Source organism: Ctenopharyngodon idella, chromosome 3 (assembly GCF_019924925.1).
Source record: "Ctenopharyngodon idella isolate HZGC_01 chromosome 3, HZGC01, whole genome shotgun sequence".
In the NCBI taxonomy this organism is placed as follows: Eukaryota; Metazoa; Chordata; class Actinopteri; order Cypriniformes; family Xenocyprididae; genus Ctenopharyngodon; species Ctenopharyngodon idella.
In genome coordinates, this window is record NC_067222.1 from 30,981,501 (window position 1) to 31,007,232 (window position 25,732).

At 36.2% G+C, this 25,732-nt stretch overlaps 1 gene segment (V, D, J or C); it reads right to left on the reverse strand.

Annotated features, from left to right (window-relative positions):
* Window positions 1–993: 993 nt before the first annotated feature.
* LOC127507445 (Ig mu chain C region membrane-bound form-like) lies at window positions 994–21,884 on the reverse strand (the record flags this gene model as incomplete). The annotated part of the segment is given in 6 exon segments: window positions 994–1,566; window positions 1,745–2,059; window positions 2,176–2,493; window positions 3,073–3,381; window positions 5,781–5,828; window positions 21,845–21,884. Coding segments are annotated over 6 exon segments (1,407 nt in total), but the record flags the coding sequence as incomplete, so codon positions are not given.
* Window positions 21,885–25,732: the final 3,848 nt, after the last annotated feature.

Genomic DNA, 25,732 nt, shown 5'->3' on the forward strand with positions numbered 1-25,732 from the left:
CATCTAAAAAGTGTATACCTTAACAAAAGTAGCACCTATGCTGTAGAACAAGGTGATGAGGAACAGGAAAACAAAGGTTACAGCCGTGTTTGTAATGCCACTCTCATCTGTATCAATGGGTTCAAACAGGGGATGCTCTATCCACACGAGCAATGCTGAGGAAACGAACAAGAACACATTCGCATTAAGACACCCTCCAACACAAGCTGAGTATAAGAGTCTAGCATATTCCTTATGTCTATGATGATTTTAATCAGTTTGCCTTATTTAAAATTAGACAGGTGGACTAAAGGCACGAATATGATTATTTTAATCAGTTCGCCTGTTCATCCTTATTTAAATTTAGACAGGTGGACTAAAGCGAATACGCAGAAGGAAACCAATAAGAATATTGTGAAGGACAAAGAACCTTTAATGTTTCTGAAATTTGATGATTTGTATTTATTTATCTTATCATGTTTGCTACATAATTAAAACACAATGGAAATCTGCGTAAAGAAAGGAGACCCTGACAGTCTCGAATAAATCAGCAAAAAAGTTCTGAATGTGTCCTGGCATGCTGTAGATGAACCAATGTGACTGTAAGAATTATCAATCTCTATGAGCTGAACTGTATAAACGGAGAGCATTATATGTCTGAGTGATCAGTACAAGACATACATTATGCACACACACACACACACACACACACACTGATAAGCATTTACTCCCATTATTGAGCATTTTATGTGGCTGCTAATGTTTTTTTTTTGTCTTCTGAATAAAATTATTTTTATTTTTATGTATACATATATATTTTTTAAAAGTACTCTAAAAATCCTTCTCTTCGATGTATTATTATTATTATTATAACTTTCTTGTTTTTTTGTTTGTTTTTTATTTCAATTTATGTGGAGTGATGTTATGTTATGATGTCTTTGTGACCTTTTATGCACACATACACTGGGACAGGGACATGTAAAACATGATAACATAAATTAAATGCACAGGAAATATGCTTAGTTTCTTTTTTTATTAGTCTTTTCCTAAATTATGTGCATGAAAATATCTCAAAAAGCAAGAAGCCACAAACATTAAAGACAAACACACTTACAATTATGGACATGTAACTCAAGAACAAAAAGAAACACAAGATGAACAAGTTAAACACTTAACAGGCATAACAGGAAGACATCACATGCATAACGATCTAGTCCTTGCAGGATGCAGGGGTATTCATACTTAGATTAATTACACCTGGCTTATCGATATGATCATCAATAGATCTTGTCAGTACGCGCATTTTTTCATCAATGCTTTCATGGAACACAACACAACTGTACACTATACCGCTCTTCCACTCAGAATAACTGACTGTGATCTGACTGTAGACGGAGAAGTATTCATCATCCTGCACTGGCAGGCTAGTTTTGGACTTAAAAATCACAGGTTCATCATCAGCAAGCCAAGACACAAACACCTCTTTGGGGTAGAAATCCTTCACATAACATGTCAGGGTCATCGTTTCACCCTCTTTGTGCTCTGGGGGTGCTAACAGGTAAACAGAGGGTCTCTTGGGTCTCGCACCTAGTAAGACAAGATCACAATTAAGACCAGAATGCGGAGTCATTCTCCTCCTCTTCTTCTTCTGCTTATTTTTTGATGAACTGATATATTAATGTCAATTGTAATGAAAGACTGTATAAATCAAGAAACATTGTGGAAGCAAGAACTGCACGATGTTTTGCAAAAAGAAAAAACATACCATTTTCTCTTTTGAACGTAGTCTCCATGGGCTGTGGTAGTTTTGTGTGTTCAACTGTGCACGTAAATACTGTGCCGTTGCTCCATTCTTCGTAGCCTATAGGGGCTTCAAGCTCCACCTTTATTTTGTTCTTGAAATGTGCCTCCGATGCCTCAGCGATGACAAAATTATTTGCTTTTATCTCTATTTTGGTGAATCCTGGATTTGCTCCTGAAGCTTTGCACGTCAGCGTTCCTTCTCTATTTTTCAGCATGTCTTCAAGGGACGGGGGGACTATAACAGCAGCAACATTGGTGCAGTCATCATGATTATTATCTATGAACAAAAAGCAGACATGCAACAGATTTAGGGAGAGATAAACATAATATGAATAGAGAAATAGAAAAAAGAAAGCTTTTCAAAGCATTCACAGTCCTCAAGAGAAAACATACCTGTATATGCGGCCTCTCTGACTTCTTTTCCCGTCTTGTGCTCAAACTCGCACTTGATTTTGGCGGCTGTCTTCCATTCTTCGGCACTGATTTGCAAACTGCTTGTGGCGCTATATAAGGTTACTGAGCCATTCTTCTCACTTGTGTCATAGGTGTTTATTGTATTTGCCACCTGATGACCATCCTTAAACCACTTAAACGAATATTTTTTAGGTGAAAACTGCTGGGCTAAACACAAGAAGGTTGCTGTTCCATTTTCTAAATCCTTTTGTGTAGGTACTGTTAAGTAGACAGTTGCAGGCTGATCTGGCGGTGGGGCTGGCAACATACAGGAGAAAGCAGAGAGGAGAGGACATGAAAAGCACAAGAAAATAGTGCAAAATGCTTTATTAAGCAAAGCACATAGGATGCACCTGTAGTTCAGTTTGAATGCCAATGTTAAGTGTTGTAGCCTACATTTATATTTAATTTTTTTTTTTATTATTATTTTTATTTTGTTTATAAAACAAGAAGAAATCTCATATGCAATTGTATTCCCTGGCATGAGGTCAAAGAAAAGGTATTTCTGAAAGCCTATGCCTATTATGTGCTTTTCTGTTCTAACGTTTTTAGAGGCGTTAGCCTCGCTGTTCTCAGTGTAACATTCACTGTCTGTCATCAGACTTTGGTAAAGGACAACTGCTTGATATTCACAAAAATATAACAGCAGGTTCATTGGCATTAAATAATTCAACCAATGATTTGACAAAACTATAGGAGTGTGCTGAAATATATTATATATTCAAACATGAGCCTCCACGAAGAAACATCATCCCAACAGCAATATATAATAGAGAGACACATGAAGTGGCTAAAATGTCTAATGTAAAACGTTAGCATTTTAGAGATGTGACTTACGTGGTGGAGTTGGAGGTAGACGAGCTTCTTTTCCGCCTTTCGAATTTGAAGCTTCACATGTGTAAGGTTTTTGAAAATTCCAGTCGCTTTTTTTCACACGCAGATGGCTGATTTTGGTATAGTCTCCGTCACTCCCAAACGCTGGATACTGCACGAAATCAGTCACCTCTTTCTTAGCGGGATCCGTCCATTTGAAAGTAAGCGAGTCCGCGGGGGAGAAACCTCTTGACACGCAGCCGATGGTGAGGAACTCAGAATCAGAAGAACACTGAGACAGGGCGAAGATTGACTTCGGCGGAGATGGTTCAGCTGTAGAGACATTACATATTTCTCAGACAATATATAGGCTACGATCTATAACAACATATGCAACGCTATTAAACAGCTACATGTCGAATGAACGAACTAATAAATTAATGGATAAATAAAATAAAATAAATCAAATAAATATATTAAATTATTTTACGTGAGAAGAAATACACCACTATCTTCGCTTTGCATTTGAGTCATGTGGCTAGTTCTATAAACTGCTTAGACTAGCCTTGCAAGTTTATCATCTTTTTTTTTTTTTTTTTTTTTCTTCTTTAAGACTGGTCATAACTTTTTAACTAAATTACTTTAACAAGTAGATTGGTCTAATTTGAATTAAAAAAAAGTAAGACTGATTAGCTACCCCTTGGTTAACTGCTAGATAGTCTCCGTCTTAAGATCTATTCGGCCGCGTAAAACATACGCTAAAATCTCGCGAATTAGGGGAAACATTTAATTTTTCTTACACTCTTAAAAATAAAGGATGAATGCGATGCCATAGAAGAAACATTTTGAGTTTCTCAAAGAACCTTTCAGTGTAGAGTTCTTAGAAAAAAATCTTAGTGTGAAGAACATTTAAATAACCCAAAGAACATTTTGTGGAATGGAAAGGTTCCATGGATGTTTAAAGGTTCTTCATGGAACCTTCAACGACAATGTCATTTAAGAACCTTTATTTTTAACAGTGTAAATGCTACAATTAATAAAGGATTTTTTAAACTAATTTTCATTTATTATGACTGCATAATGACTTTTTCATTTTGTTTCAAATGAAACAGTTCTCGTAACTTATAAAGTGTAAATTAAAAAATAAATTGAATGAAAATTCCAACCTTTCGAGAATTTTTAGAGAAATCAGTTTGTAACTTTGAACTATGAAATCATATAAAAACGATTATATAAATAAAATAAATAGCCCAATTTAAAAATACAAACAAACATTACTCGCACTTCTAAAAGTTCCGTTTTTTTCCTTTCCCTTTATTCTTTTATTTTCATTGTGTTTGCAATTATTTCTTGAATAGCGGCTGCTGTGTTTCCGCCAAAGACCTTCTTTTAAATTTTTAATTGCCCTCTTTAGGCATCGACAGAAACGTTTCTAAATCAGCAAGCTACGCCAATTTATTAACCTATTATTATTATTATTATTTAATACAAATAATATCGGGATGCAATCAACAATTTAAAACATAACGCGTTATATTAGTGGCAGTATCAGTGCAGAAAGTTTTAACGCACCAGGCACGTTGCAGTTTAGTTAGGCTATTTAGTCTTTTATTTATGCTCTGGCTGTTTTCAGCGTCTAATATTTAAGCAGATTAAAGCAACGCATGCGAGAAAATGAACAATGAAAGGAGTCGTTTAAGAATAACTACTGTTGTTGATTTTTGTTCGTTTTTATCAGCTGAACAATATTATAATATTATATAGCCTTTTAGTGAAATTGCATACATTTGACAACAGCTAAATGAAGACAATTTGCAATAGAAAACTCTAACAACTCTGTTAAAAATATAATAGAAATAAATAAATAATAACATTTTGTCTTATTTTACGATACAAATGTCCTTGCAATTAATGATAAAATCTTACTGTTTGTTACGGTGACTTTGGTGCCTCTTCCCCAGTAGTCGAAAGCCCAGTTACACAATATTCTTTTAATGTTACAGAGCAGTATAAAAATACAGCGATCAGAGTCTGCTGAACGACCTGTAGCCGATTTCTTGTTTTATTTGAATGCACAAATCGAATTATTTAGAATTGTAGTTATTCATAATTAATGTGAATCATAATTGCGTTTCTAACAAAACACTTAAGACCGATGTTCTGACTTTAATTGCTCTAATCGTAGAACAAGAAAATCGCCATTGAAATGTTGCTTTAATGTAAAAACAGTTTTTCGACAAATTAACTTCGCACACATTTATCGTACTTAAATCAGATTTTGATTTGGTAGGTTTGTATTTTTCTTACCTGACGAGACAGTGACCATGGTTCCTTTTCCCCAGTAGTCAAAAGCATCGTCACACTGACACTTTACCCGGGGATATTGTACAATAATACCAACTATGTAACCTCTTAACAAGTCGCTTTCATTTATTATTCTAACCCACAGATTCGACCATTTATCCTTTTAATTCAAACTAATGTTTATTACTGCAAAACGTAATTTTACATTTAGCTATACTATTACATTTAAAACGTGCCAACGTTATAGAGTAGATTAGATTAAATTTACCATCTTACCAGATGTCACTGTGACCGACGTGCCTTTCCCCCAGTAGTCAAAGGCAGCGTCACAGTGATACTTTTAATTTCTTCAGTGCACAAAAACACAAACGATTTTTACACTAATACAACCTAAAACGAATAATTTATTAACGAATCTAACTTCTTACCTGATGTTACAGTCACCGCGGTTCCCTTTCCCCAGTAGTCAAAGCGATCGCACAGTGATACTTTTAATTTCTTCAGTGCACAAAAACACAAACGATTTTCCCCCCACTAATATAAGCGAATCTATAGCGGCAGCCTGATTTATTCATTTATTGCAACATTATCCATTATATTTTTCTATGACTAAAAAGTGTTGGTAATAGCCTAAGTTAATAAAAATTAATATGCGTTATTAGTTAATATGTTAATAAAACAATAACGAATAATTTAGTAACGAATCTAACTTCTTACCTGATGTTACAGTCACCGCGGTTCCCTTTCCCCAGTAGTCAAAGGCACCGTCACAGCCGGAAAGTTTATGATAAGAGCCATACCATAACCACAATAATACATTTACACAGGCTATAGGCTATGCTTTGTCTAGATCGACGTTCCCAAAGCGACACGGTTTGATACGTTAGTTCGCACTTTCTGTAATCTGAAAGTTTTACGCGTTATTTTTTAAGGTTACCGACGCATCTTTCCACTGTTAACCAAGGTAAAAATTGTAAATACGTCTGAAATTTTGTGACAAGACTACTTACCTGATCTTCAAAAATAAATAAAAATAAAATAACAGAAAATGTCAGCAAGATCTTACCTGAGGAAACGGTGACTTTGGTTCCTTTCCCCCAGTAGTCGAAGTAGTAGACACAGTGACTGGTGCCTTGGAGTTACTGACCAAAAAGCCCATACGAAGCAGTGATGTTCATGTGATCAACAGAACTTCAACCTAACATTTGTTATTCTACTTTTCGGTCAGGAGTAACGGATGCAGTAAAAACTTCTCTTTCTATTGTTCTCAATTGTCCTATGTCCGAAACATGATTTGCAGCGCTAATGTTGCATTTTATCCAAAACATGAGGACCCTGCAATTAGAAACGAAACCATTTTATAGGCTACATGTACATACTGTAAATTGTATCACTCAAAAAAGTTATTTCTGCTGCTTGTTTAATTTATTTAATGAAGATGAGTTCTTAAACATTTTATCACAACTTTAATTGCGTTCATTTCACTTAGGCTAAATGTGTAAAAGGAAAGTTTACCTAATCCATGTTTGCTGGAACTACATGTAACATGCCAGTGTGTGCTATTGCTATAATAGTTAACCTGAAAAAGATTTGTTGTTGAATCTGACATATCTGAGTCCTGTTGCATGAAGCTAGTTGAACAAACTCTGAGTTTCATAGTAGGTTTAGAATTGACAAGTCCATATAAATCCAGGTTCAGCAGCCTCACACTGCTCGGTATAAACATTTTCTGTCAAGGTTTGATCAGGTGTGACTGTGAGTAAATAAGAATGGGGTATAGGGCGGGGCATATGTATTTGTTTTTCCCTATAAATAGCCCAAGGTCAGGTATGCATAACTTTCTGACTCCTCACCCTTTTTGTCCAGTGTTGTGACCCTGAAGCACCATATATAAGTAAAAAACAATAAGTAAAATTTACATAATTTTTCTTTGTCAAGTTTTTATATTTTTTTTAAGTAAATTTCACATATGGAATTAAGTACACTCTGCTTTACTAAGTTAAAATTAGTAAAATTAACAAAGAAAATAAGTATTTAATTGTGCTAAAATGGAACTATTGCAAGTAGGTACACTTTAAATATCTTGCATTTAAACATATTATATATTGATCATACTATCCTTACTAATAGTGATATTAAAACACATTTTAGGCTTAATATCAAGAAATCTGCATTGTATAATAAAGAAGTACTACTCTAAATAAAGTGTTAATCGATTTGCATACTTAGTATGAAATAAATGTATTTTAAATGCATTATGATAAGCCCTGCGGTTTTGCTTATTGTATATTTTTGTTATTTTTAATTTAATTTATAAAATAATTTAATTTTGATTGCTTTTTCTGTGTTTCAGGAGCTAGCCTGTGGGAGCGCCTGCCCTCCGGGGTCATCTGGGTCTTTCTCTTTCTTCACTGCATGGTGGCTTGAGGTTTTTATGATTGTGGGACTGTGGTCCAGTGACTCTTTTTTTCCTTCCCACAGGCTTGGTTTATCCTGTATTATTTTTAAGGGGTGGATTGACACTTTAGAGTGTTTGGTATATGGCCTAGATTTTCTAAATTGAGATTTTAAAAAATTAAATTAAAATTGGATTGTTTAATTACAGGAGCAGGTTATGTTCCATGGGTTAGTTTGCTTAAGAGGTATTCAGATGCGTGTTATATAATTAATATTGTTATATTAATAACTAAATATGTTATATAGTTACAGTTATATACAATGTTATACATATATATAATTTTTTTTATAACAAGACATTTTATATAATTTCTATAATAAAATACATATGTGATATCTTATTAAATAATTAGCATCAAATAAACAATATAATTCTTATTCTCAGTGAATAAAGATTACTTATTAAATTAAAAGATTGAAAAAATTATTGTACAACCACCAAATATGTGGTGATGTGCACTAAGTAGGTTATGTAAATCGGTATTCAACAAATAGAAGAAGAAGGAAGTAGAATGGCAACACAAAAGCTGTACAGACTTCTTTCTCTCTCACTACCCTCGACCCTCAGGCCACCGCTAAAACCTAAACAGTTGGTGGGGCAGCCTTGAGACGGGTGACCCGGCGTTGTAGGGGACTGCTCTTTCTCAGAGCTGGTGAATGCACCTTCCCCTGGAGGAGAGCCGGGTGGAGAATCTTACTTTGGCTGTTCTGCCACTGCCCCATTGCCAGCGGTACCCAAATTCTCAGAAAGAATGGTTACCACATACTCCGGTCATACAGGGTGTGCATGGGCAGTAAGCGATGCACTGCTTCCTCTTTCCCAGCCCCTATTCTTTCACCACAGGCAGGAAGTGTGCGTTCAAGGATGTGCTGCATCCTCACGCCTCCCTAGCCAATCCCTCACGGGACCCACGGAGCCAGATAAGTGCACCACACTCACTGCCTCTACTTTGGCATGCTGTGCTTTCCAAGTTAGGCCCCAGCACGCCACAGGGCAAACAAGCACTCCCTGTCCTGCGAGCAGAGATTGCGGTCCTTTTGGCAAAGGATGCAATAGAGCCTGTCCCTCCAGCTGAGATGAGATCAGGATTTTACAGCCCATGCTTCATCGTACCTGAGATAGCAATGGGTTACGGCCAATCTTGGATCTGTGTGTCTTGAATTGCTTTCTCAGGGATGGGGCAACATATGGCACCCGTGTCCAGACCCCTGGAACCTCCACGTGTGGTCTCTGGACGGGATGCGGAGGACTTAAGTGGATTACCGCCAGCAGTAGTTGACACTATCACTTCAGCTAGAGCTCCCTCTATGAGGCACGCTTATGTTTTGAAGTGGAGTCTGTTCGCTGAGTGGTGTTCTTCCCGACGGGGAGACCTCCAGAAATGCCTGGTCAGCTCTGTGCTTTCCTTCCTTCAAGATGGCTTGGAGCAGAGGATGTCCCCCTTCACTTTGAAGGTGTATGTTGCCACCATCGCAGCACATCACGATGCTGTCGATGGCAGGTCACTGGGAAAGGTCCTGAGAGGTGCCAGGAGGTTAAATCCTCCCAGGCTACGCCTCATGCCCTCCTGGGACCTCTCTGTCATCCTTTCGGTTCTTCAGAGAACTCCCTTTAAGAACTGTCTTTAAGACAGCACTCCCATGTGCTGTTGACAAGTAGATAGCCAGGGGTTCCTGCTTGGAGTGCCATTCCCCTCAAGGAGGGGATGTGAATGCTTATTCTGCTCCTCCATTCAGTTCCCTAGATGGCAAACCCTGTTGGAGTTCCTCCAGCATCCTGCGGCAGTCAGAGGTGTCTGACACCAGGCCCAGTACTCATATGCATGCCCGGCCGGTCAGCCCTTGTACAGGGCTAGAAGCCCATGTGAACGTGAGTCCCTGCTTGGTAATCCCATATGTGTTTGTCCACGATACAGTTTCCCTGATGGTAAACCCATGTCTTTTCCTGGGCAGCTCTGCTCTGCCCTGTCTCTGTGCCAGTAGCGGTTCGACCGTCCCCACAGTAAACCCTGTCCCTTCCATCCCCTATGGTATGGAGTACTTCTCTTGGGCTTACTTTGGCCGCTGGGTAGGTTACGACATTTGTGAGAACAGTTCCCAAATGGGCACGCCGTGGCTTGCCAGCATCTGCATCTCTAACACTCGTAACACGGTTCAGTCGCTACGGCGCTTTCCATAGGGACCCCATTACGTCAGTATCGACGTAACGTCGAACTGACTGACTGAATGGGAACATCTAGGTTAGTATTGTAACCCCCGTTCCCTGAAGGAGTGAACACAGACATTACATCCCCCTGTCATAGCCCTGAACCACCACTGAATGGCCAGGATCCATGTCTCGGCTCCTCAGAAAATCACAAATGAAGTGAGTAATGCCGGTCATATTTATACCCGTATGTACGGGTAGGTGTGACTCGGCATGCAAATCTCACTGGCTAATGTTCATTGGCTCCTTTTGTTACCACTTGGAGGTGATTGGGCTCCCAGGCAAGACCCCATTATGTCAGTATCGACAAAACATCTCCTTTCCCTCCTTCAGGAAACGGGGGTAGGGTGACCACCAGTCCAGAAAATTAGGAGCTTTGTCCCGCGTCCCACAAAACGCAAGTAGTGTCCTGCATTTCAGTTATGTCTGTATTTTCATCACTGAAATTACAATACCACAGTAAGAAATAAAACTGTGACTGGCATTTAAAAATGTGCAGCTATCATGTTCTTATGTAATCATCCATCCTGGCAAATATTTCCAACGAACATGCGCCAATCCCGTGGGTGCTCGAGCGCCACCCATGGAAATGGTCGAGCACCTACGGAAAAACACGAGATGTTCTCCATTCATTTTAACCAATAAAAAATTGATTGCAACTTTCAGACACAACTTTCTTCTCATATTAATAGTTCATTTAAGGCAGTTTCTATGGCATTATTCTCTCTTGCTCAGATATTACATGTGCGTGCTCAGACTTTGTCCTCCTGCGTGTACACTCGTGAATCTAGAATTGTCTTCTCTCCAGGATTGATGTGATGTGTTTTATTTGGAAATGTGATGTTCCCAGAAAGTTCTCAGAATGTCCCTGCTGCCCTTGTCAAAAAATTGAATTGAAAATTAGAGCTAAGCTGACTTAAGGTGGGTGCACACTGTGCGATTTTGGCCACAATTTGGTCATCTAAGGCTAATTTTGAGAATCCTAAAAGATTCCTATAATCCTAGGCTAAAATCTGTAGTCTTTGATCGCTACTTTGACATGTTCACTGACAGCCGATTAATGACCGTTGCGATCAAATTTTACCTCCAACGAAATTCTGGCAGTGTCAGAAGATTTGGCGCACAGTCCTGCAGTGTGACTTCTCCTACGACAAATGTCAGATTCAAGACAAGCCGTGATCAAAATGAATGCTAAAGATGTCTTTGTTAAGCCACACTGTGATTTATAATAGTCCTTTACGATTGTTGCTTGTCAGACTGTACGAACATAATCCTCATGTCACACTGTGGGATCTCAGCTGTCGTTTATGTCAGACTGTACGACAGTCAAGACGCGTTTAAAACGGACGCGTGCATGAAAACTTGTCCGGAGTTTTACATCATCAACCCACTGCATTACATGCGGGACTGAAATGGTGACTAACAAAGACATTTCTATCGTTAATTTTGATCACGGCTTGTCTTGAAAAATGAAGACAATCTGACATTTGTCGTAGAAGAAGTCACACTGCAGGACTGTGCGCCAAATCTTCTGACACTGTCAGAATTTCGTCTGAAGTAAAACTTGATCGCAACGGTCATTAATCGGCTGTCAGTGAACATGTCAAAGTAGCGATCAAAGACTACAGATTTTAGCCTAGGATTATAGGAATCTTTTAGGATTCTCAAAATTTGTTTTAGACGACCAAATCGTGACCAAAATCACAAAATCATGTGCTCATGAACTAATATAACTACTGTATCACTGCATCAGCAACTACACAGTTACTGCTTTAAATAAAGCAACATAACATCAGTGTTTCTGGCTCATCACTGACTGAAGCACAGGCTCTACAATTCAGCACAATGGTAACCTCACAGAACTTAGATAACAGAAACAAAACATTAAACACTAACAGATCTCTCTAGATCTCAGCATCTTCACTTATTACAAACCAGTCTGACTTCATTTTTTTCATACAAAAACTTCTTAATGAGGTGATGATGTTTTATTAAAAATTATAAAGTTCGAAGTCACCGTTATGGAGGTAAGCGCTTGCTTTAGTTGGGCTCCTGACCCTTGACGTTTTAACTTTAGTTTTTCTCCAATTGTAGTAACTGCATATTTATTACAAAAAAAATCTGATGAGATGAATTTGGTTGCATATTGATGATGATTTCATCTTACAGTGGTCTTATTCGCTGATCTCCGAATATTGTATTTCTTTCACATCATTGTAGCTCTAAAATACTGCATAAAATCCTGTCCTGCTTTTACATTTTCAAAGTTAAGTAATTATGCAGATATTATTCAGACATGATCATGTAGACACACACAGACCTCAGGATTCTGGATATGAACCTCAAGAATGGTGCCAAAATTTTCAGATAAACAGATTAACTCTGAGCATCACAAAACAAGCTACTAAAGTCACAAAAAACAATGTTTATTGTCATCATTGTTGAGGTTCATACGCTGTATTCGTGACATCTGTGTGAGTCTAAAAGACATTGCTCAAAACACTGTCTGTATAATGAATTTTAAAATCAGAACATTCGACTGTCATAGAAAAAGACAAAACTAACAGTTAACACACTCAGAGGTTAGACTCCAGAGAGGATCAGTAAATCAGGACACTCCATAATGATTGAACCACCATCATTAAATAACCAAATTTATTTGATCAGAATTTTATGCATGTTCCAAGCATGTTTTGAAAACACAGTTAAAGCAGCCAGAGAGAATCTAATGTTAAAATATCAAGAATCAAGAGCACATCTAAAGCAAATGCTCACCTTCATAACGGTGGCTTCAAACTTTATTATTTTCTATAAAACATCAACACCTAACCTGTCACCTGGTAACGTTCCCAGAAAGTTCAGAGACGGTCACAATGTGGAGTTCTTTTAAGGTTTGAGGAACGTTATTTGGTGGACCTTCAGGGAACATTCAGGACATGCTGGGAATGTTTAGGGGACTATTACTATAGGACGTTCTGTTAACTTCCCAAATGTCCTCTTTGTAACATTCTCGCGTGACCATAAAATAGCCAAAATAGAAGTCGTATCGGGAACGTAATTAAATGACCAACAGAGGACCTTGTGGGAAAGTTCTGTTAATGTCCCAAATGTCCTTTTTGTAACGTTCTTATGTGACCATAAAATAACCAAAATGGAATGTCCCCCTAAAGTCATATAAGGAACCTTGAACTGCAGCACTTTCATTACCAAAAGAGGATGTTTTAGGAACGTCCCTAATGTTCTGTAAAGTTTCGAAATGTTCGTCACCTTTAGAGAACTTTTAGGGAACGTTGTGCAAGGTCACGTGAAAGTTGCCTTGTACGTGGGTTCCTGCCTTGGAATGCGTCCTCCGAAGGCAGCATTTTTACGTTTTTTGATGCAGCCCTAGTTTTCTAGTGTTTGTTCCCTTGATTATTATTCCATTCACCTGTTGTTCAATTAACTCATTTATCCTGTGTATATTTACTCCCTGTTTTGTTCAGTTCTTTGTCCGGTCTCGTCTTGGTTCTGTGGATGTGTTTCCCCTGTGATTCTTCTATGTATTCTGTGGAGTATTGGATCAAAGACTGTTTTAATTGACTTATTCGTCTTCGTGTGCATGCTTATACAGCCACTCGTGACAGTGCTCATTAAAGTTAAAGTACTAGTCCACAATTACTTGCAGAGCGATTTAAAAAAAGTTAATATTATATGCTTGATGCAAAAATATATCAAATAAAAAAGGCTATTGTTGAACACCAAATGTCAGTGAGCATATAGAGAAGAAAAGCATAAGGTTATTTTAACAGTTCATTCGGGAGCTCTGAGGTTTGATTCTGACAGTATCGCCAGGAAACACCTGCATATTAGTGGGAAGAATCTATCCGATCTGTTAAAAATATATTACGTAAACAGCCAGTTAGCCATTTTAGTTTCATTTTAGTTCTGATGTCACAAGATAGATAAAGCATATACAACATAAAGATTGGATTTTAAAAACGAACAGCTCTCAGATTATCAACAGAACGATCTCCTTATTTACTCAGCTAAATTATGTTCCTGCATGATGACTCTGTGTGCAATAAATACATTTTGTTTCTTTTTTTGCATGGGCTTTTTTGAGTTTTACTAACTTTACAAAAGTTGAGATCACTTTTTTTTATGTTGTCAGTGTAAATACATTGGACAAATCAATTGGATAAATACAGTAAATTTAGTTTACTAAATACATTTAAAAAAAAAAAAAAAAAGTGTAATAATGTAATTGTGAATGAAGGTTTTAGTGAAACTGAAAAAGGTATATAGCAGGAAAATAATAATGATGGCATATTAGGGAAAGAGGCATCAAAATACACTCAATGCAATAATATTCATGACAAAAAGGAACTGGACAAAAAGGAAAATTCAGCACAACACTGGCTCTCTATGCATCTCCATACATAGATCATATTAAATTGAGGTTTGCCCCTTAACATTGTTGTACAAGATTGAGAAGATTTGGACCCAAACTCTATTATAAAGCCCTATTATATCAATTTAATTTTTTATTTTTTTTTTTAAAAAGAGTGAAATTATTAAAGATATTTTTATTTCTGTTCTATTTCAGAATTTATATATCATTTAGGATCTATAATTAATTGAACTGTGAACAGTTGGTGCTGTACATGGTCACATAATAAATAGTTTTTTTTTTTCAAAAAGGGGAAAAAAACACTTTTTCATGTTCTTGTAGATTCTCTGTATGAAGTCTTAAGGTGAAAAATTATGATGGAATAGAGAAACATTATCAAGCGTTAGCGTCAGTTCTGGCAGGTCACGTCAGTCAAGCTCGCATCAGCTGACTCCCAGGTGACTAACGTCTACCTATAGGAGTACGACACCTATCACAGCATCCATAAGCTCCTCAGTATTATCTCAGGAGCTAATTACCCTCCCCCAGAACAGAACCGTACTGCCAATACAAACTCTAAGTAATTATCTATTATATTTGACGATAGTGGTCCTGACAGAAATGGGTGTACTATAGTGATCATTAATTTACAGATGCTTCTGACCTTTTTGTAGTGGACTGAAACACTGTGTACCACCCCACCCCGTATACACAGTGAGACAGTCCATAACAAAAACAAACCTCTCACAAGAGAGCTGTTCATGTCACATCCTGGCGTTAAAGTCCACATTTACTTGCACAGTGTGGTTTTACACAAAGTAAATATTATATGTTAGATGCAAAATATGTAAAATATCAAGGCTATTGTTAAACACCAAAGGTCAGTGAGTTTAAGTATTTATGAAATGTGGGTATAAATTCAAAAATAAAACTTCAGTTTTTTTCTTAAATAAATAACAATAATAATAATCTACACCATAAAGAAAATTATGCATTATGTTTGTTGAGGACTTTTTTAATGACCTCCATTGTTAATTGTAAGGGGTTTATGAAGTGAAATGTTTCACTGTGGCCACTCCATGCACAGTGACACAGGCCACCTCAAATACTCCTCATGCAACAGGCTTTATAACAACCTCTTGGATGCAGTGCATTTTCCTTTCTGCTGCAGTTTCTTGTATAGCAATTAAAATGTTTAAAGGCATATTTAATATGTGCAATGCCATTATCATGCCATAAATTTATTTTAACTGGAAATGTAGCCAGGATTAAGCTGTGAACCATTAAAAAGTTTTTTGACTGAAACTGAAGTTTCACTTTTCACTGAAAGGTTCTTAAAAGAACCTCTAACAGTTCTTCGTGTCACTTTATTAGGTTCTTTGTAGAACCATTCATGAAAAGGTTCTTTATGATATGACCCCATAGTAAACAAACAAACAAAGAAAATCCAGGAATAAGACTTATTAAATGTTTATTGCCTTTATACATTGTGCCACACTGTGTCCATTGTATTGCACAATGATCCAAACCACATCAAATAGTCTTATGTTTCATTTCCTTTGCTATCTTGAGACTTTTTAAATGTTTCTTCATAAGACTTGAAATGTTTACATAAGCACAGTCGACTATAGTAGACTGTATTACCCAGACAAAGAATAAACAACATATAGTAATTACTGAATTCTGTATTGAACTTTTCACCGATGACCTCAATACATTTACGCCTGTATTCTGTAAGAGCCTAAAAATTGCTCCCTGAAAGTCAGATTGCTAATAAAGCTATTAGCATGAGTCATACGTTCATACTATAATAAGAAAACTATCTTTAAACTTTCTAAAACTAAAAAGTAAAACCAGTTTCATTCGTCTTGCTCAATGAATGTTTCGATAGCTTTCGGTTTATGTTACGTCCTTCCTTTGGTTTCCTCTCTGCTATTTCATTTAGTCTCGGGTCTCCTAGAGTTTATGTACACGAATAAATCATTGTGGTTGTAGTTATCACAGTGGTGTAAAGCCAGACAATAACTAGTTTCAGTTCTAGTGTCTATAAAGCAGCGTAAGAGAGAATATTAAGACTTTTCAGGAAATTATTGTAAAAGTCTTTCAAACAACAAATAATCCAACTTGCAAAAAAGCAAACGTGAAGCTTTTATTGAGCAATAAAATTATCAAAAGTTAAACACAAATAAATAAATAATAGATAAATAAATAAATAAAATGTACGTACAACCTTTCTAGCCAAAAGATTTTTTTTTTTTTTTTTTTTTTTTTTACAGCGTAAAACAGTGTAATTGTGAATGGAGATGTGATGCACTTATTATAATATTTATGAGTCATGACATGCAGTACATTACACAGAGATGTGTTGCAGAGAACTGTACAAAAAGGTGCATCTCCATACATAGATCATAACATATTGAGGTTTGCCCCTTAACATTGTTGAATAAGATGGAGAAGATTTGGACCCAAACTCTGTTTTAAAGCTCTTCTTTTTCTTTCTTTCTTTCTTTCTTTCTTTCTTTCTTTCTTTCTTTCTTTCTTTCTTTCTTTCTTTCTTTCTTTCTTTCTTTTTTTTTTTGTGTAAGAACAGCAAAATGATTACAGATCTCTTTATTTCTGTTCTAATTTATATATCATTTAGGATCTATAATTAACTGAACTGTGATGACAGTTGGTGTTATTCTGTACATGGTCACGCAATAATTTTTTTGAAAATTAAAAAAAAAACCACTTTTTTTTTTTTTTTTTTAATTTTCCTGAATTCACTGTATGAAGTCTTAAAGTGAAAATTATGGTGGAATAGAGAAAATCTGTTTAAGTTGCACATTATGGATTGACTAATAGTGATAATTAATTTACAGATGCTTCTGACCTTTTTGTAGTGAACTGAAATACTGTGCCCCAGCCACTGTATACACAGAGAGACAGTCCATAACAAAAACAAACCTCTCACTAGAGAACTATCCTTACGAAAAAGTAGTTTATTCAAGTGTGCTATTAGTATACTTCTTTTAAACTAAAAATAAGAAAGTATACTTTCAGTCTACTTTTTATGTACATCTCAGAAATATACTTTATGTACTTATCAGAAATGTACTTAAAATTGCACTTACTTGACTTATACTGACAGAAAAGTCTAAGTATATTTGGACTAGGCTACTTGTACGCAATCTTTTGATCGATATATACTTAAAAATATAAGCATTCTACTTCTAGTTGTGTTTAATCTTTTGACTGAGTAGCCTATTACATTTTTTTCCACATAGTTTTAAATAAGCTACTGTCTTATAAACTTACATTGTTTGAAAATATTGATTTATAAAGAAAACAGATATGTTCCTAATTCTGAGTATCTGAATTTTTGTGTAGGCTAGATCGTGAACATAGGAATTTACTTCAAATCTATACTTTACTCGCCACCATTGACTACATTTAACGGCTATCCATGTTTTCACTGTTATACGGTAGGGGGCGCTATAAAGCATCTTCTAAAAGAGTACTCTCCGGAGTATATTCTCCGGGTCAAAACACAGGTAAAGAAGAAGCAGAAACAAGCGAAAGAAGGGCCCTATACCAAATGGCACCCTAAACACTCACGGGGTGCTTCTCATTTCTTATTTGTGCACCCTCATTTCCTTTCCTCGCTTTCTTTCCTCATGTCTCAGCTCCACTCCCATAGGATGTGAGGGGAGGATGCATGGAAAGAAAATGAGGACGGAGGAATTGAAGGAAATGTTATTTGTATATTGGAATGTTCTTGATCACTCAAGTGTCACTTAAAAGCTTCATCAGCTGCGCTCAAGGGATCTGGCCTCTTGTTGTTAAAGTTTGGTTATTTAAAAAATTCATAATATTAATAATGCAAGATGCCCTGTTGAAATATGTGAGATGCAAAAAGTAAAGCATACATTTAAATTATTGTGACAGATGTGAAGGGGGAGGAGAACGTGCGTCAGGTTTCTTGATGAGAAAGAATTACGCAAAGGATACACCTGTGTGTCCTCGCTCATGACAACTCAGGAAGCTTCCTCACTCCTCGTTCCTCACCTCCTCGCAGTGCAATTAGAGAATTGAGATGTCCTTTAAAATGGCTGAGTTCGATCGGTTTGCTGTGAGAGCTGAACGAGGCCGCTGGAGCGATTGCTAATGAGAGATGAGCGCGAGACACACCTCGAGAGCAGCGGAACTTGTATTATTGCCGCTTCCGCTTCTTCCGGTCAAGCGTATGTGGGGTAACGCAGCACTGTTTATCTTATTAGATATATTTGAGTGTGTTGAAAATGATGTTATAATGTTACTTTGTGCGTTCATTTGGTGGCTGCTATGAGACACTAGTCTTGTTGCACACTGCAGTAAGCTAGATCGATACTGGAATATCATATTACTATAATCAAGAAACAAGATTCAAACAATAAGACTAAACGTGTTGTGCTCTAATGATTAGTTTTCTGTCTATAAACATTTGGGATAATGTAATAGGCTAATAGTATGATGTTATGTTCAATTAAAGAAAACTTGCAAGTATACTTGCAGTATAAAACTACTAGTGAGAGTATACTTCGAAGTGTACTTTCATAAACTAAAAAATGTGCTACAAGTATTTAAACTATCAGTATATATAAGTTCACTTGTAGTATAGTTGCACTACAAACAAATGTATTATAAATGTGTGTACTCAAAGTTTACTGTTACACTTAAAGTATACTTTTATACCCTAAAAAGTGGGCCAATTTAGTCCCAATTAATATTAAAACAGTACTTACAAGTGTACTTCTTCTAGTACATTGATATTCGTATACTTACATAAAGTATAGGCTACTTAAAAATATACTTGAGCTTTACTTAAGTATACTTAATAAAATGAATTTGAAGTATAGGCTACTTATATTCTGTAAGGGTATTCATTTGTCAGATCCTGGTATTAAAGTATACAAAGTATATAACAAGGCTATTGTTGAACACCAAATGTCAGTAAGAATCTATAGAAGAGAAAAGCATAAGGTTATTTTAACAGTTGGATTCATTATTTACAGATGCTTCTGTCCTTTTTGTAGAGAACTGAACTACTGTGCCCCAGACATACACAGAGAGACAGTCCATAACAAAAACAAACCTCTCACAAGAGAGCTATTCATTCAGATCATGGTAGGCTCAGAAAACAAACATTTTTTTATTACATACACATGTAGGCCTACATTTCCCTGTAACACAGAAAACAAGGGGGAAAAATGCTTCTCAGTATTTTACACTGATATTCAATACCACCTCTGTTCTTAGCCTTCTATTAACACCTTTCCAATGCCACCATGTTTTAAGAACAATCTGAAAAAACTCAATCAAAGTATATTTAACCCTTAAAATATACAGGTGCTGGTCATATAATTAGAATATCGTGAAAAAGTTCATTTTTTTATTGTAAATTATTTTAAAAAATGAAACTTCCATATATTCTAGATTCCCTACATGTAAAGTAAAACATTTCAAAAGTTTTTTTTTTTTAATTTGTTGATTAGAGCGTACAGCTAATGAAAGTCCAAAATCCAGTATCTCAAAATATTAGAATATTTACATTTGAGTTTCATTAAATGACCATCCCTAAAGTATAAATTCCGGGTATCTCTTGTTCTTTGAAACCACACTAATGGGGAAGACTGCTGACTTGGCAATGGTCCAGGAGACAATCATTGACACCCTCCACAAAGAGAGTAAGTCACAGAAGGTCATTACTGAATGGGGTGGCTGTTTACAGAGTGATGTATCAAAGCATATTAAATGCAAAGTTGACTGGAAGGAAGAAATTGGGTAGGCAAAGGTGCACAAGCAACAGGGATGACCGCAAGCTTGAGAATACTGTCAAGTAAAGCCGATTCAAACACTTGGGAGAGCTTCACAATGAGTAGAATGAAGCCAGAGTCAGCACATCAAGAGTCACCACACTCAGACATCTTCAGGAAAAGGACTACCAAGCCACTTCTGAACCAGAGACAACGTCAGAAGCATCTTACCTGGGCTAAGGAGAAAAAGAACTGGACAGTGAACAGTGGTCGAAAATCCTCTTTTCAGATAAAAGTAAATTTTGCATTTCATGTTGAAATCATGGTCCCAGAGTCTGAAGGAAGACTGGAGAGGCACAGAATCCAAGCTGCTTGAAGTCTAGTGTGAAGTTTCTGAAGTCAGTAATGATTTGGGGGGGCCGTGACGTCTGCTGGTGTTGGTCCATTGTGTTTTATCAAGTGCAAAGTCAATGCAGCCATCTTCCAGGAGATTTTGGAGCACTTTATGCTTCCATCTGCTGACAAGCTTTATGGAGATGCTGATTTCCTTTTCCAGCAGGACTTTAGCATCTGCCCACAGTGCAAAAACCACTTCCAAGTGGTTTGCTGACCATGATATTACTGTGCTTTATTGGCCAGCCAATATGCCTGACCTGAATCTATGGGATATTTTCAAGAGAAAGATGAGAAACAGTCGATCCAACAATATACAGATGATCTGAAGGCTCAATAGTGCCTCAGCAGTGCCACAGGCTGATCACTTCCATGCCACACTTCACTGATGCAGTAATTTGTGCTAGGAGCAAGTCATTTGCTGTAATATGTCCTGCCGATCAAGTATTGAGTGCACAAAAGAACATACTTTAAAGAACTTGAACTTTTCTGTTTTGCAAATCCATTTTTTGATTGATCTTAGGAAATATTCTAATATTTTGAAATACTGGATTTTGGACTTTCATAAGCTATACGCTCTAATCATCAAAATTAAAAAAAAAAAAAACTTTTGAAATGTTTTACTTTACATGTGGGGAATCTAGAATATATGAAAGTTTAATTTTTAAAAATAATTTATAATAAAAAAATGAACTTTTTGATGATATTTTAATTATATGACTAGCACCTGTAAGTTATCTTTTCAATTTGACATATTTGTTACTATTTCTTTTAGACAACGTCCTATTCTTGGTGCACAAATATTTTTCCAATTTAAAGAAATAAGCCATTTTGCTTGAAGAATACATATTTTTATACATAAAAGTATACTCTTTCTTTTTTAACTTGATCGATATAAATGAAATTTTAAAAAAAGTAAAGGTGAAAGTGGAATGTTAACATCAAGGATCTTTTCTATCCTTTCTTTCACACCTTTCCAAAAATTCTTGACTTCTTCACACTGCAGAAGACAAACATTTATGTGACTTTAAGATTAGCGATCATTAAATCTCCACATGTCAGTATAGCACTATTTAGTAATATGCCAGAAAGAGCTAGTTTAAGAGTTTATGAAATGTGCGTATAACTTCAAAAATAAAGTTTTTTTTTTTTTTTTTTTTTTTTTTTTTAAATATATAATAATAATAATCTACAACATAAAGAAAATTCTACACTATAAATATTTGTTGAGGACTTCTTTAAGACGTCATTGTTAATTGAAAGGAGTTTATGAAGTGAAATGTTTCACTGTGGCCACTGCTACTCCATGCACAGTGACACAGGCCACCTCAAATACTCCTCAGGCTTTACAACAACCTCTTGATGGACGCAGCACATTTTTCTTTCTGCTGCAGGCTCTTGTATAGTAATTAAAATGTTTAATGGCATATTTGAGATGTGCAATGCCATTATTATGCCATACATTTATTTAAACTAGAAATGTTAAGCTGTGGCCATTACGGATGAAAAGGTTAATCAGTTTTTTTGACTTAGACTGAGGTTTATGTCATAGCTTTTATCACTGTGTCCGCTGTATTGCACATTGATCCAAACTATATCAAATACTTGTGTTTCATTCCCGAGATTTTTTAAACGTTCCTTCGAAGACTTGAAATGTTAAAATAAGCGGCAACTATAGTTAGACTGTATTAAAAGAATAAACAACATATAATTACTGAATTCTATTTAAAATTTGACCCGAAAACATTTAGGCCTGTCTATGCTCCCTAAAAGTCAGATTGCTAATAAAGTTATTAACATGAGTCATAATACGTTCATCAAATGCTATCATAAGAAAACTATCTTTTAAATTTCTAAAACTAAAAAGTAAAAAAAACAACTGAATTCGTCTTTCTCAATGAATGTTTCGAATACTTTCGACTGATGTTAAGTCCTTCCTTTGTTTTCCTCTCTGTTTCGTGGACTAGAAAGGTTATTTCATTTAGTCTCGGCTCTCCTAGAGTTTATGTACACGAGTAAATCATCGTGGTAGTTGTTATCACAGTGGTGTAAAGCCAGACAATAACTAATGTCCCAGTTCTAGTGTTTATAAAGCAGCGTAAGAGAGAATATTAAGAGTTTTCAGGAAATTACTGTAAAAGTCATTCAAACAACAAATAATTCAGCATACAAAAAAGAAGAAATGCATTTCATAATTAGTCAGTTACATAATCTGACACTGAAATATTAAAATCGCATCAAAAGTGCATGCTGGAAGACGGAAGACGTTTCTGGTGATTCCACTGCCTTTTAGCTCCGCCTACTGGCGGTTCACAGTACTGGACATTGAAATGTTTGTTGTCTCCTGACAATGGCAGTTGTCCTTTTGTCTGTACATCAATTTGTAGTTCATTTCGTGATTTCATAGTTTGCTTATAATTGAACCCAGCCATGATATTTAATGCTGTTTAGCTTTGGACGACTATCTGTTCATATTTGTTTAGGAGCCTATTTCAACATCCTGGACCAATATCTGATATATCTGACACATCTGATATTGAGCTCTATTCAATGCTTGACATGTGTGGTCATACCATAGTAGCCTATATACTACTAAAAAATGAAATTGGTCAAAGGTTAAACGTAATCACAAGAACTCATTTTTTTAATTCACGAGAATGAAAAGAGAATAAGTAAAATAAAGTGACTGCTTTCTGGGACTTCTGTCAACATACAGTATCACTGGGGAGTAAAGGGCACAAACTGCTAAACACAATGGATGTCACATTATGCTGGGCTGATTATGCACACCACACAAAAAAGATTGAGTATATAGAACAGGTTGTTGACTCAATTTTAAAGAACACTTTATCCAAAAAGGTAGGATATAAGGAGAAATGTCTTATATAGTCTTATTATAGTTAATGGGTTATTTCATTTTTTTCTAGTGATAAAGTACAGCTGTTTAATTCATAAAATTTAATTAAAATAAAAAAATTAATAAAAATACAAAATTAATAATAAATAAAATAATAAATAAATAAAAAATCATAAAATGATCCCAGGATGGGAACCCCTAAAAGGTTCTATATATGAAGCACCAGACAGAACCCTTTAAAGTTCTGTATAGAACAGCAAAGTCGATAATAGAACTCCATGCAGGGGTGTAGGTGGTGTAATAATAATCCCCACATGTGAAATGTTTACATCACTTTGTCTCTCTTCAAAATGGTGGGCATGCACTCACTGTAGCTGATGTCACATATGGGTCGCAGGACATTCCCTACTATTTGTATGGAGGAGTCGTTCATTTTCTACAAATATTTTGTTTCAGGCCCTGTCAAGTGGATAAGTAAGACTCAGACTTCTGTTTTCTGTACAGATCCTGAAAGTCGAGTGATGAACTAATTAAAAATGCGGATGATATGATCAAAGATTGCATAAATGGGTGTGTGTGGCCATTACGGTGAAACTGTTTTTCTTTATTAAAAAAATAAAAAAAATAGATAGACAAATGATCTAAATAGATGTTAGATCTAGAATAGATGTTCTTCTCCAAACTTAGATCACTGCTTTCAAAACAATCAACTCTCAATAGCACATGGGACGATTTCAGTTGGCCCCAAACTGGTATCTGGGGTAATATGGGAAATGCAATTTTTCTAATTGTTTACACAGCTGTCACAAATGCATTAACTATTAAAACTATTGTGTCTATAGTTGAATATGTTATACAAACCTCTAGTTTTGATGATAGCATTTTCTTTTAATAAATGCATTACTAGAATAAACTGCAGTGCTTCATTATGCAAACTGTTTTGTCAACATAAGAGTGTGTTTAGTTTGCTGTGTTAAATGTTTTGAGAGCAACTACATTCATTTGAAGACGTGTCAAAACGACTGAGAAAAACTGCAACATATCAAACATGTTACTCCAGTAGGGGTTCAATCTTCAGCTGGCTGGCAGGAGCAGCCACTGACAGGTCACGTTTGACATCGGCTGAGGCTGGATGTAACCGATCGGCGAGAGTAGCCGCGTGCAGGCGAGGAGGAGCTGAAAATGGAGACGTGAAGTCGGAAACTTTCTGCTTCTCCTAGTGACGCTCGCGCTGCGTTTGCATACTTTATCACAGCTGAAGTGAAATAAATGCAATGTTTGACTAATACACTGATGTTTCAGAGACATTTTCATTCAATACTCATAAAACAGCTTCTGTTTTTACAAGAATAAAGTTCAATATAAGCATATACTATATAAAAAACTAATGTAGTGGGGTCTTTTTTATCAGTTTTATTTTGATAAACATGACACAATATAACATCGCGACTACATGAAAAAAGATTTGTGAGCATTAGTGGAACTGAATGCGCGCAAATTAAACACGAAACACACGTGATCGTTGTCATGCGGTGAATCCGGCCAATCGTGGAACAGCTGTGTCGTCATCAGCGCTCGTGCAGCTCAGGCGGCTGATCTCGAATCACTCTCGTGGTACTTTGATGCCACAAGTCACAGTCACATGGCGTCGGCGCTGTGTCAAGTCGGACACAATTTCTTACCGGCATCAAAGGCTGCATTTACACTGCAAGTCTTAATGCACAGATCCGATCTTTTGACCATATCTGATTTTTTGGCCAGTGTGTTTACATTCACTTTAGACGCGACTGGTATCCGATATTTGTGTTTACATTACTTCCTGCCCCAAAATGATTGTCATTGATAGTTTTACATGCACATGGTAGATCCTCGGGTTTTGAATAAAAATTATTTATATATTTCATGTCGAGTGGCCATGATTAGCCTCCGTGTCAGAATGGATAAGTTAACAGCTGTCAGTGTCATGGATGAATTGCAGCGCAAAATCTCACTGAACGGATATAGACCGGAAAAAAAGTAATTTGCGTTTGATATTTTATCTACAGTTATTAGTTTTAGAATTCCATTTTTTTTCAAGCGAGCTAAGGAGAGAGAGAGAGAGAGAGAGAGAGAGAGAGAGAGCTACAGTGAAGCTTTTGGCTTATAAGAAAAACAACAACGCAGCGGTCTCTTTTAAATTTTAGTGCGATTTTTTTAGTGCAAGTGCATACAAGCACGTCTGCTTCTACAACATTGAAGCTACCTTTTAGTGAGCAAATGTGTCGCCCTCGCCTTGTGGTGGTTTGGAATTCCAATGGGAATCGGATATGTGTGTTTAGACGTAG